General features: G+C 37.7%; 1 protein-coding gene across 3 annotated transcripts in view; it reads left to right on the top strand.

Annotated features, from left to right (window-relative positions):
* Positions 1-14417, top strand: part of CTNNA3 (catenin alpha 3) — a 1813915-nt gene that overhangs the window by 31111 nt on the left and 1768387 nt on the right. For 2 of the 3 annotated variants that reach the window (XM_023205116.1, XM_023205115.1), the window contains exon 2: positions 14011-14114. In XM_023205116.1, coding sequence (XP_023060884.1) covers positions 14016-14114 — 99 coding nt within the window. In that variant the 5' untranslated portion in view covers positions 14011-14015. Of the gene's footprint in view, positions 1-14010; positions 14115-14417 lie in introns of those variants that run through there. The other variant, XM_023205118.1, reaches the window with a different exon arrangement.

Below are 14417 nucleotides of genomic sequence, written 5' to 3'. Positions count from 1 at the left end.
TTTGAATTTTCATGAAGTCCAGTTTATCAACTTTTTCCTTTATAGATCATGCTTTTGGTGTTGCATCTAAGAAAACTTTGCCAAGGTTACAATGATTTTTTTTCCTATGTTTTCTTCTAGAAGTTTAATACCTTTAGTTCCTACCTTTAGCTCTATGATCCATTTCAAGTAAGTTTTTGTACGTGATGTGAAGAAAGGGCCAACATTCCTCCCTCCCTCCCTTCCTCCCTCCCTTCCTTCCTTCCTTCCCTCCCTCCTTTTTCTCTTTCTTTCTTCCTTCCTTTTCTCTCTCTTTGCTGCAATTAATTGCTTTGGGCATACATCACTTTTTATTTTTATATTTGAGGTAAATTCCTAAAAACTGAATTGCTGGGTCAAAGTTTAAATTCTTACATATACATATACATGTACATGTATTGCATATTTGCCCTCCATAGAGATAACATTTTAAATATCTAGAAGCAAGGTATAAGAGTATTTGTTTTTTCTGCAACCTTACTAACAGAGTTCATTATCAAAATTTTGGTATTTGCCAGTTTGAAAGGTGAGAAAGAATATCTCAATGTATTTTAATTCTCATCTGTCTTATTATGAATGAGGTTGGGAAGCTTTTTACATGGTTACATTTACATATTTTTCCGTGAATGATAAATTGCATTCAACCTCAAATAGTATCTATTGATCTCTTGCTATGAAAAATGAGTGAAGATGAGTGTTTGTGGCTTTTCCATCTTTTTTTTTGCTGTGTAATTCCACAGCAAATTGCTAGTCTGCCTGCCGTGTCCCCAAATGTATTCTCAGTCCATGTGTATGGCACACTTCTAATGTTACTAATGTTTTGTTGTTTGTTTCCATTTGTTTCTTGAATTCTGAATTGTTGGGGAGAACCAGGAGGGTGGTGTTTTGAAGCTAGGGGAGAAAAATCATCTATTTCCTATAGAGAGGATACTTAACATGTGCAATAAGAAACAGTTAAGTAGGGTTAATAGGTATTTAGCCCGTGTTCCTGGAGAAACTTTAAGAAAATATTGATAAATAATGAACTTGGATGGTTAGATTTAAAGATTCTGGCAGAGACTTTTGAAAATTCTCTTCAAGGAGTATGACAGAATGGAAAACTAGGAGACACAGAAGGAACTGAAATTCCCCAGTTACATACTATTTGTTTTCCGAAGTGTATTGATTTATAGAAAAATGAATATAGTGTTTTCAAGGACTTTGGTTTCATTTTCTTTATTCTGATAAGCAGGCTTTTATTCCTTTCTAGCTAAACAGAGAACAAAGAAGAAATGAGAATTTTTTTGGCTTCTCATTGAGGTTGGTGAGAATTCTACCACCTTTGCCATTCTCTTTTTGTTCTCTGCTTTTTAAAAATATCAGACCTTACAACAATTCATATATAGTTGAGCTGTTTTACAGTATATGGAATGGAATGGACCCATAGGCTCACTGGACTTGCAGCAACAGAAGCCTCTGTCACCTTCAAAGTGTATGTGAAGGGCACGTTACTTCTGCCCTGGTTGCTTAAACTCGATGCCTTCTAGCTGAAGGTTATTCTTGTTCTGGTGATTCAGTGAAAGCTTCTCTGTTGTCTCATATATTAGATTAGCTTCTTCTTTGACTTCAATTTGACCAATTTAGTTCTATGGCTTTTACAAAATATGTAGGTAACCTTGATGCTGGGTTTATATAAGATGGGTCTCCATTTTGGCATAATTTTTATATGGTACAAAATGTCCTTAAGTAGAAGGCATTGCTACATAGAGTAACTAACCATGAGGCATTTCTGTCCTTTCTCTGTAGCTGCAATTTTGAAAATGTTTGCCATTGTGGTGAGCTTTTAGTGTGAACTGACATTTTATAAAATAACTAAATGGTATGTTATCAGGGTCATAAAGTCATCTTGTGAAATTCTCATGTACAATGTTACTTTTCAGGTAAGTCAGAAATTGAATTATGACTTTTTGCTTTTTTTAAGAGGGAGATTAGATTTGACCAGCTATTCATAATCAGAAGGACATTATAAGACCTAAATATAAGTAGAATCTGTTTTTTTTTTTTCATATTTCATATTGGTTAAGGTAACTTTTTTTAACCATTTTTGCTGCTTTCATTTTGGTTGTATGTGTGAGGAAACATGTTTAATTTTGGTTGCTATGGCTAGAAGAAACAAATTTTTAAATTTAATTAATTTTGTTTGAATCTTTTCATAAAGAATTCATAAAACTCATCATTTTGGGGGAGGCTCAATCTGATCATTTTTCAAAAAACATCAATAAGATGGTTATCTAAAGGTTTAGTAAAGAGAACTTCAAATACTCAAATAAGCTTTATAAAGCTTGAATTACAACATGCTAATGATATTTACCTTTCGTTCTAAAATGTAACATTGTTTTGTTCTATTGAAACTCAGAGATTTTGGATGCTAAGGAAATAAAAAGTACAGACTCTTGGAGTTCCCCACACTTAGTGCATCTAACAATTGTAGCCCTAACCCTGGGGCATACCTTTTATGTGCCACTCTGGAATTGATTTCAAAGGACTCAAGATCCTTTAGGAGGCTGTTGTGCATTAGGAATGTGTTTGTTTGTTTGTTTTTTTAAAGAGTACTTTAGGCATGTTGCATTTCTAATTAGTGCACATGTAGGAAATATACCTTATTGATTTTGAAGTGATTTTGATGTCAAGAAATCCAATAAAATGAGGCACCAGAGGGAAGCTTTGTTTTAAAGTCTTTTGTAATGAAAACAATGAGTGAAACACTCTTGAATAATATGAGCTCTATAGATGAGGGAGAGTTTTAATCTGAATGTAGACAAGTAGATTCTGTTCTTTCACTTAAAAGGGGATAATGATATCAGCTAACGTTTGTTGAGCCCCTGCCAGGTGTCAGAGATATTGGCTAAGTTAATGGATTTTATATGGATTTTCTTATGTAATCTTGAAGATTCCTTTGAGGTAGGTACTCTTATTATTCTCATTTTATGGATTAGGAAACTGATGTTCAGGAAAGATCAGTAATTTAGCTAAAGTCACCAGCGAGCATGGAACAGAGCCTGGATTGTTACCCAGGCAGTCCAACTTTAAAGCTGACACTGATAATCACTGAGGCCCAATAGTGTTGAGAGGTAAGAGAATTTAAGAATGCTTTAGCAGACAGTGGAGGTTGCGGGGTGCAGCGACAGGATGTCTCACGTGAGCTGCTGCGTATTACCCAGCTGAGGGTCTGAGTGGAGATGAAATCTAGCCCTCCCTCTGCTGGGCAAACTATGGGCCTTTCTGCTAGCACTCGCAGGGCTGTGTCTACTCAGAGAGTGGCATAGTTTTTTTGTTTTTTCTTTTCTTTTTTTTTTTTTTTTGAGATGGAATTTCACTGTTGTTGCCCAGGCTGGAGTGCAATGGCATGATCTCAGCTCACTGCAACTTCCGCCTCCCGGGTTCAGGTTATTCTTCTGCCTCAGTCTCCCGAGTAGCTGGGATTACAGGTGCCCACCACAATGCCCGGCTAATTTTTTTTTATTTTTAGTAGAGATGGAATTTTGTCAGGTTGACCAGACTGATGTCGAACTCCTGACCTCAGGTGATCCACCTGCCTCAGCCTCCCAAAGTGCTGGAATTACAGGCGTAAGCCACCGTGCCCAGTCAGTTTTCTAATCCATCTGTCCAGAAGGGGCATATTTTTAAAATTCACCTGAAGGCAAATCTCAATTCTACAATCATACTCTGAATATTACTGCCTGTATTTCCATTCACTTGCAATAGCGGACTTCAACCTACCTCTTTCTAGTCTACATGCTTCCTTGGTGGTCTCATTGTATCTACCTTTATGCTGACAACTCCAAAAGTTACATTTTCATTTCAGATTTCTCTTTCAAACTCTGCTCTTGTATATCCAACTGCCTACTTTACATCTTCACTTTGATGTTAATATGCACTTCAAATTTATCATGTCGCCAGCTGGACTCTGCTTCTTCCTGCTCCTCTTGTAGCCATTCCCACCGCAGTTAATGGCAACTCCATCTTTCCAGTTGCTCCAGACCGAAAAACTTAAAGATATCTTGAATTCTCTCTATCCTAGGTTTAATCTTTCATGAATTCCTGTTGGCTCAATTGCCAAACTATATCTACAATCTGAACCCTGTGTCCACTTCTGCTACCACCAACCAGTTCTAAGCCATTATTTTATCTCATCTAGGTTACTATGGGAACTCCCAATGGCTGTCCCTACTTTTTCTTTTGCTCTTCATACTTCATTCTATTCACCAGAGTGAGTCCTCTAAAGAATAAAACAGTTGATGTTTTAGTGCTCAAACATCTGCAGTAGTTCTTATGATCTGCAGCCCCCATTACTTTTCTGTCTTTCTCTCTTACTATGCTCTTTGTAGCTCACTCTGCCCTACTTAGACTGGCCTCCTTGCTGTTTTGCCACTGCTTTCCTGCCTTAGGCTTCTGCTGTGATGTTACATCTGCCTGTAGTGCTCTTCCCCCGGCTGTCTGCTTGGCTAATTTTCTTGCCTCTTCAAGTTTTGCTCAAATGTCTCCTTCTCAATGAGGCTAATCTTGACCTTATTTAATACTGAAATCTGCTCTGAACTTCTCTATCACCCAGCCCTACCTATTCTATTCTGCTTTTTCTTTTTTAAAATAGCATGTGTTATTTTCTAATATATGAGATCATTTACTTTTTATTATCTATATTGTTTATGGTCACTCTATTCATGATAGGCACAGAATAGACAGCCAGTAAATATAAGTTGAAAGAATGAATAAATGAATGATGCCCTATAGTCTAGGGATGCCTCTGATCTCATATCATTTTGCTCTTATAGCCTACCGAAAAGCTAGGTGGAAGAGTTTATAAAGATTATTGCTCTCTATGTAAATACATCAAAAATATTTGTAAAGTATAGGAAGAGCATTTGAAAAGAATAAGACCCAACTGTTCCTTCATCACATATGATATCAGGCAGTTGCTTGATTTTATTGATTCTCTGACAAACCTCAGATCCTTTTGTTTACCAAGGGAGTAGAAGGTGTATGTATTTCTTTCTTGGTAGGCCAAACATACCAGCAAATGATTGCACTGGAAACATGGAGGTGGGGCTTGGAAAACCAGTGTGTATAGAGATTGTAGTGGAAGTTTTATGTTATAGTTGTCTTCTTTCCATTTCATTTCACTCTAGCCAAGACTGAATTGTATAAAGTCAGCTATGATAATATTGTGCGGCAAACTTCCCTTGCCTCTTTTTCCTTTACTTAAATCTTCTTGTGATGATTTAGATTTTTTTTTTCCAGTTAACATTTGGTTTCAATGCTATGCATTATTCCTGACTGTATTATACTACTTTTTCTGAGGCATGGTGATGGGGGAGAGCAAGGCTTATAAAGTTGTTATGCATTCAAGATAAATTCTTTTTTTTTTTTTGAGACAGAGTCTCACTCTGTTTCACGATCTTCTAATCTCGGCTCACTGTAGCCTCTGCTTCCTAGGTTCCAGCAATTCTCCTGTCTCAGCCTCCTGAGTAGCTGGGATTGTAGGCACAGACCACCATGCCTGGCTAATTTTTGTATTTTTAGTAGAAATGGGGTTTCACCATGTTGGCCAGGCTGGTCTTGAACTCCTGACCTCAGGAGATTGTAGTGGAAGCCTGGCCTCAGCCTCCCAAAGTGCTGGGATTACAGGTATGAGCCACCACACCCAGCCTCAAGATAAATTCTTAATGAAAATTTTAAAAATGCTCTTTTAGAACGTTATTTCAGTACTTGACAGTCTTTCACTAGTTGCTGATCCTTTCTTCTGATATTTTGGGAGGATAGGGTATTAGGCAAAGGTGAACATTTGTGATGATGGTGGGGATTGGCCCCTACTATTAATAAAAATATTTCTCTTTTATATTTAACTAAATAGAGTTTCACTAAATGAGATCCACCATGAATCCATGAAGCCCAAAGATACTTTTGGTGGAAGACTTGTTGACATGATCAGAATAGTTTAAACTTGAGGAAGAGACACTTATTTCCAGATAAAACCATCAAACATGTATGAATGTGTACACCTGTATGTATGTGCTAGTGTTATGACAATAATTAGGGCATAGAAAGAACCATGTTAATAGAGATGATGTGTAATACTTATCAGGAGAAAACATAGGAGAAGGTCAGTAATAAATAAGGATACTTACCTGGGAGAACACAAATTAAATACAATGACAGATATACTAATAAATCATGAATGTTTTTTATTTCTGTGTTTTTGACTATTTAACCTTTTAATTATTTACTCATGAATGGAATTTTGAATGTTCACAAAATAATTTTAATAAAAGAGGTAGAGAAATATACATATAGTGAATGCACACTCTTGCATGGAAATCAGAAGCTTAAGGAAAGAATAATAACAGAGAGCACTTGCATGGAGAAAAGAGAAGTAAGAGAAGTGATATTGTCACAGAACTTATCACTTCAATAACTTTCCTGGTCCAGATTTAAAAAACTGTTACAGTAACAGATGACACGTTCTAAAAATTTTAAGAAACCTTCTCTTAGAAGTGGAATAACTTAGCCAGGTGTGGTGATGAGCGCCCGTTGTCCCAGCTACTTGAGAGGCTGAGTGGGAGGATTGCTTGGGCCTGGGAGGTGGAGGTTGCAGTGGTGAGCTGTGATCACGCCACTGACACTCCAGCTTGGGCAACAGAGTGACCCTGTCTCTCCAAAAAAAAAAAGAGGTGGAATAACATGACTTTTCACCTTAACTCTTTGGCAATTATATATCTCGGTATGTTGAGGAAACAATGAAAGAAGCAAATCTGGCCACTTGGTGATACGGAGTGCTAGAAAGTCTGGGCAGGCCTATCTTTAACGTTTGTAGTGGGAAGTGTGAGGGTACAGACGGAGGCCTGCACACCGTATGCCTTACGTGTGTAAGTTACAATTCTATGTAATAGCCTGCTAAAGTAGGCTCTACCCACCAATCTTTCTACTTTGAGAAATATACCTTCGAAATGACCCAGAAAGCAAGATTGGTTTTAGAATTCTCAGGTTCCTTTTAGAAGGAGGTGATGGAGACAGAGCTCACCTCTGTGTCCCTGACACGTGGTCTGTTCTCTTCTCTTCCCACTTCTGACCGTCTTGCACTTGAGGGGCCTTGAGTGCCTGCAAGTAGACAGCTCGGCCTGTACACCCAAACTCAATCTGCACTCATTGGCAAACAGCTGCCTTTTGGCTACCTTTCAGGTATAGGATTGGGCACATTGAATGATTCAGTCTTGGAAGGATGAATTCTACAAAGAGGCCAGCATAGGCACTGGAAGTGGGTTTGCACTGGTTGAGCAGGGAGTTGAGACACTGGCTACCCTGGGTAGGATAGGATAGAATAGATGTGGACTCTGGGTGGGTACATCATCTTGGCTCCATGGTCACTTCCAAAGCATGAGGATAGGGGGTGGGGCAGCTTTTGCCCGGGTTTATAGAGAAAGTGACCATTTATTTGGGTGATAATCCCAAATAAGATAATGTTAGACATGCTTCCTAGACTTCCAGAGAAGTAAATTTCAACAATTTTAGATTAACACTAAATATGATTCCAAGGGACTAAATATGACATAAAAGGAATATGATAAACATGAAGAAAGAAGATGCATAGTTGGTAGGGCCTGGGCTTTACTACTTTTTCTTTCGCTGGAAACTAAGATTGTGGCTGATGTGTTTAAGTGCTCCATAAATAGTTGTTGAACAACAACATAAACAACCCCAAACTCCAATGTATCTATGTAGGGGTACAAATTTGAAAGAATATGGATCAAAGATGAGAAGAGGGACATATGTAGTTTGGATATTTGTCCCCGTCCAAATTTCATGTTGAATTGTGATTCCCAGTGTTGGAGATGGGGTCTGGTGTGGAGTGATTGGACCGTGGGTGCGGATTTCTCATGATGGCTTAGCACCAGCCTCTTGGTGTTGTCCTCATGATAGTGAGTGAGTTCTTGAGAGATCTGGCTGTTTAAAAGTGTGTGGCACCTCCCTCTCTTTCTCTCTTGCTCCTGTTCTCACCACGTGAGATGCCTGCTCCCCACTTTGCCTTCTGCCATGAGTAAAAGCTCCCTGAGCCCTCCCTAGAAGCTGAGCAGATGCCAGCACCATGCTTTCTGTATAGCCTGCAGAACCATGAGCCAATTAAATATCTTTTCTTTATAAATTACCCAATCTCAGGTATCTCTTATAGCAATGCAAGAATAGCTTAATACGGGGACACCTGACTGAAGGCAAATAAAAGAGAATGGCAGAAACTAGGAAAAGTAATGTTGGAAAGGCTAAAGCACTTCTCATTTGCCAGGGCTGGCACGACATGCTGAAGGTAAGGAAGAAAAACAAAAACAGGAAGGAATAGATCCTCTACATGAGTCACATGATAAGAGATTAATAGATGACATATGATACATCTAAACTATGATGTCAAATTGGCAAGGGTGGAACAAAGATTAAAATAAGGGAATTGAATTGAGTAGAAAACAAAGATGTTATAATTTGTATTAAATATATAAATCCATATGTTTTGGTATTATGTATGATATCTCTGGAACTATAAGAGTAAGTGCCCAAAGTAGTTGCCTCTGGGAGGGAAATTAGGTGGTAGGAAGACAGGGACGAGAGAGAGAGATTTGGTTTCACTATATACATTATTAAACCTTGTATTACCTAATAAAATTTTTAATTAATTAAACAATAATTGAAACTCTAGATGATGAAAGTAAAGAAGATAACCTAGTCTCTTTAAATTTGTTGAAGTACATACATCCAAAAGAAGTATATCCCTGAATCCTAAAATGATCTTTAGATGTGATAATAGAAACTTTCTTGGGAGTCCTTGAGAAATGGCAGACCTGCCAGAAAGCAAAGTGCTCTGGACTGAATGTTTGTATCTTCCCCACCCCCAACTGCAAATCCATGTTTTGAAATCCTAACCCCCAGGGTGATGATATTAGAATGGTGGAGCCTTTGGGAGCTAATTAGGCCATGAGTGTATAGTCCTCATCAATAGGATTAGTGTCCTTATAAGAAGAGACATGATGTGTTCTGCTGTCTGCCATGTGAAGATACAGAGAGAAGGCAGCCATCTGTAGACCAGAAAGTAGGCCCTCACCACACACCAGATGTGCCAGTACCTTGAACTAGGACTTTCCAGCCTCTGAAACTGTGAGAAGTAAATGTTTGTCATTTAAGCCACCCAGTCTATGATCTGTTTGTTATAGCACCATGAACTGACTAATACATAGAAAAGAGCAAATATTCTTATTTTCAACATAGGTAAAAAGGTGATCTCTTTAATTAAACTGGACATCTAGGTGCCAATCTGTAGGAAAACTAAAAACCTAATTTGTAAATAAAGGGCAGTAATTACTAGCAGTCAGCATGAATTCTTCACGAACAAGTCATGCCAAACTATAAATATATATTTTTTGAGCTCTTTAGCAGGAAGGTGTAGAAAGGGTGTTTCTATTTCATTAAAACATTTGGAAAAGACTCTTCATGATATATCTGTATTTTTGACAAAATGAAAAAGGTAGATTATTTCACACAACAGCATTTAATAATATTGAAAATCATGTCTAAAGTGTTTATTAATTGATCATTACATATCTGGAAAGAGATTTGTAACAGTATCAAAATTAGGTTTTATGTCTGGCTTTCACCTGTTTAATGACTTAATAGGGAATTCTAGAATTCCTACTGGACAAATTAATGGATAAACAGGGAAATGGGAGGGCGTGTTAATGTGTTGGGTTCTTCCAAAACGATTTTTGACTAGCAGGAATAAAAGTCCATATTCTACAGGATAAGGTGTTAGGAGGACAAAATAAAATTCTGCATTGAGGAGTAAATACAAATTAGTTGTTTAAAGATGTGATAAGAGACTTGAGTTTGCAGTAATCTTTGGAAAAAAAAAGACTTAAACAGTTTAGTTGAAAAGTGAGTATAAAGTTAGACTAATTAGGTAAGTATGATGACTATGTCATGTAATTTAATAAGCTTAAAGGAGAATCAGCCATCACCTTGCAAACTAATTGTGTTACAAAAGTTAATCTTTTTTTTTTTAATTAAATATTTGGTATTAGGGAATTTTCTATAGGAACCACATTATAGATGGTTAGGTTTCCAAGTCATCCCACAAGAACATGTCAACTTATGTAAAAGAATTATAGTTTTATTAAGAGGAGCCTGAGCCCTAGAGTGGGTGGTGAGGAGTAGGGGGTTGGAGGGGGGAATGGTGGGAGAGAGGTGGTGGTTATGTGTTACTGTAGGGAGGAGAAGTAGGTGCCAAATGTTTTCTCTTTAATATTTGTGAGGGAATGGCCACCCTTAGGCAAATTTTGGAAATGGGTAAAGTTTTCCACTGGCTTCTCTGTGTATCTCTCCGATCTTCCATCATCACTCTCCTTTGCTGCCAGGGCACGATGAAAACTCAATGTGGTTCATGCTGTAATAGAGATGTGCACAGGGTGAGCAATGACTTAGTTCATACTGATGTGTGACTGACTGTGTGCACCCCTTGACCTCTCGGAGTTAACTGCATTTAGAAGTGAAATGTGTGTCAAACCAAATGAATTTAAAATTGATATAAAATGATAAAAGTTCAGTTTCAAGCAGGGAATAAAGTGGAATGTAGGAAATTGAGGCATTGCAGACAAGATAGTTTGCGGAGAAGGGAAGGATCCACATGGTTGGGTTTGCCCTGCCTTGGTGTCTTTCTCTGGAGACATCTATCACCACTGTCAAGAGATTTCTTTTCCTTCCTTTGATTCTGAAAACTGGGATTTTGTTATAGTCTCTTTCCAAATCTGTACTTTTCTTACTTTATTTATAAAGTGTACTTTTTCCCCTTTATTAAGCTGTCTCTTTTGGGTAAAAGTTTAAAAGTGGCAGGTTTCAACTCAACGAGCATCTAATGGTATAGTAAGCTTCTCATCATTTCTGTTCATCCAAGCCCAGTACACTGGTGAAATGAAGGTTGTGTAGAAGGTATTCTTGAATCATTTGGAAGGTGCTGCCTGACTCCTAAGATTTTATAGATTATAAAATGCAAATGCCGACCAGGCATGGTGGCTCCCGCCTGCAATCCCGGCACTTTGGGAGGCGGAGGCAGGTGGGTCACCTGAGGTTGGGAGTTCGAGACCAGCGTGACCAACATGGAGAAACCTCGTCTCTACTAAACATACAAAATTAGCTGGGCGTGGAGGCGCATGCCTATAATGCCAGCTATTCGGGAGGCTGAGGCAGGAGAATTGCTTGAACTCGGGAGGTGGAGGTTGTGGTGAGCTGAGATGGCACCATTGCACTCCAGCCTGGTCAACAAAAGCAAAACTCTGTCTCAAAAATAAAACAAAATAAAATGCAAATGCCTCAGAATGTAATACTTACAACCTAGTCGGATTTTTGTTCTGGATTTGCGTTTTGGTATTGCTATACCTACAATTTGTCAGATTTAGACTTTACTTCAATTTCATTTGCAAAATTATGCAGTTTTCTGCCTCTGATAGCCCTAATTTCTAATCAGTTAGGAATGCTGACCAGGACATACAAAAAAGCAGGAAGATTTTTAAAAAATAAGAAATAGCATTTATTTAAAGACTAATAATTATATGAAGACAAGTTCTTTAAGGACTCATTTTTTTTAAAGTAATTTTTACCATGGAAAAATGAACTTTTGAAAAACTTTTACTTAATTTGTGTTAAAGACATGAACACAGACTTAGAAGATACTTTGGCTAAATTAGGTTGTCTTTTGTCTCTTGGCTAAAAAGCACTCCTTTTAGAAAGATCCTTCTAGGCTGAAAAATTCTTCTAGAAGGGTTTACATATGATACGGATAATTTTTGCTTTCCTTAAGTTTTTATCTTCCTTACTTTCAATTTCTGGTGGCCATGTAGCTTTGGAAACCAGTCGTGAATTTCACAGTGAAAACGACATGTTTTTAAAGGCTGCCAAGGTTCGCCACATTTTATTTTAGTTCACAACAGTCTCCTCTACTTTTGTCCTTCAGATGAAAGAACAAAGCAATGGCAGCAATCTTGACTTGATTTTTAGGCAGGATAGTACATGTCATAGAGGGGTAACCAGTAAATCCTTTTGTGAGGACTTATTTGATAGAACCCTAAGGCTATACATTGATGGACATATCCTATTGCATAGATTGACTCTGGGCTATGCAGAAAGGTCACCACAGGATAGACTATTTGTCAATTTAGATTTCCCTGTGTTAGAAGGAATCAAAGTTGTAGGTGAAATGATTGAAAAAGCAAAATCAAAACCAAACCAAACTAAAACATTTCAGTTCTAGAAATGCATTTGAGAGCAACCATTTGGCAATAGTGTTTGGAGCCTTTCTTGAAGCATGTCTTGTACATTGCAGCTGAATCGCTGAGAAAAGAGACCATGTTTCTACTTTTAGAAGGAAAAAAAATAAATGCAAAGGAGAGAGAAGGTAGAAAAGGGCTAAATTGTAGGGCTTTGACTTTATATGTTGATGTATCGTATGCTAATAACAGTAATTTGAAATTTTGATTTGAGAAGAAACTCAAGTAATATCTTTTTACTTAATATAATTTGAGTAATTATTTTTTCAAGGCAAAATCTTTTAAAAAGTTAAGGATTTTGTAGCCACCTTTTAAGTGGCTTGTGATAGAGTTAAGCATAGACTAGGAACAAGGACACACTTGGCACGTTTGAAGTGGCTAATGGGGCCCTGGGCAGGCCATTTGGGTTATTTTCAATAAGAGAAAGAGAACTATCTAGAAGTATGCTACATTTCAGGAAGTGTGCTCTCTCTTTGCAGTCAACGATACCAGTGGCTTTCATATAAAATTCTTAACACTTACTGTAGTTTTTAGTTGATGAATGAATAATATATTGAAGCTATTTGAAAACATGGCTAGACATTTTGAATATTAATCCAACTATGACATGCCACATATGGTCATTTGATGTAAATGTATATTATTAGGCAAAAATCTCACTAAATTTATTTTTTTTTTTTTGAGACGGTGTCTCACTCTGTCGCCCAGGCTGGAGTGCAGTGGCACAATCTTGGCTCACTGCAAGCTCCGCCTCCCGGGTTCACGCCATTCTCCTGCCTCAGCCTCCTGAGTAGCTGGGACTACAGGTGACCGCCACCACGCCTGGCTAATTTTTTGTATTTTTAGTAGAGACGTGGTTTCACCGTTTTAGCCAGGATGGTCTATATCTCCTGACCCCGTGATCCGCCCGCCTCGGCCTCCTAAAGTGCTGGGATTACAGGCGTTTGAGCCACCGCACCCGGCCAATTGATTTTTAAGGATAATGTTAATGCCTTAAAGAATGGCTTGCAGTTCTTTTTTTTTTTTTTTCTTCTTATTTTGTCTTGACCAAATATCCATGCCTTCTCAGGGGCTTTTCTCTTTTTACAACAACTGTGCAATTTATATTAGTTTCTTTTCCTGTCCAAAAAGGTAAATTGCCTTTAACCTTCTCCAGTCAAAACCCTCAAATAAACAATCTCTAAATCAAGTAAAGACATATCTTTACTTGTTTCCATGTCTTTCAAAGGGTTGCTTGTTCCTTGTCTAAGTCATCATTAACAAGAAGGAGCAAAATATGGGGGTAGGCTGCCTCAGTGCTGTGATTTCACAGAAACCAAAGGACTTGAACGCTGTAAGATGTGTCTTACCATTCTGATCACTTAAGACTACTGCTCAAATACAAACCCACCTCAGATGAGTTGTTAATTTAATTATGAACATACTGGTGTAAATTAATTTGTTACAGGACCTAAGCCCAGACAGCATGACCTCAGGAAACAGTTGGGGAATATCTTCTTTCTCTGAAGGTAGATTTTGTAGCCTGGTCCTCTGAGGGCTACGGTTGATATCAGGAAGAGGTGCTGAATACAAGTTTTACCTATTCCTTGATTTTCATGAGTGTTCTTCTTTAGAAAACAGTTTTCTTTACTAATAAGCATCTTTTTGTGTTTGTGCACAGGCAGCATGTCAGCTGAAACACCAATCACACTGAATATCGATCCTCAGGATCTGCAGGTCCAAACATTCACCGTAGAGAAGCTACTGGAGCCTCTCATAATCCAGGTATTAATACCATGGAAATTATGATATATAATAACTGCAGAAGAATAAAAAAATGGGAAAAATGAATAATGAAGAAATACAAGGTTTGGTTTTTATATATGAATATGTCATCTAAAATTGTCCTTTATTTAAATTTTCTTCTTTGATAATCATGAAAACTGAATGAGGCAGGTAACTTGGTTAAAACCATCTTTATCATATAGATGAGGAAACTGAGGCCTAGAGAATTTTACTAACTTGCCTTAGGCACATGGCATCTCATTTGCCAAATAGGAAATTACCTTTAAAATACTAAAATGTATG

The sequence above is a fragment of the Piliocolobus tephrosceles genome, chromosome 9 (genome assembly GCF_002776525.5).
Source record: "Piliocolobus tephrosceles isolate RC106 chromosome 9, ASM277652v3, whole genome shotgun sequence".
Lineage (NCBI taxonomy): Eukaryota > Metazoa > Chordata > Mammalia > Primates > Cercopithecidae > Piliocolobus > Piliocolobus tephrosceles.
Note: the sequence above shows the minus strand (reverse complement) of the source record. Positions and strands in the feature narration are given on the sequence as shown.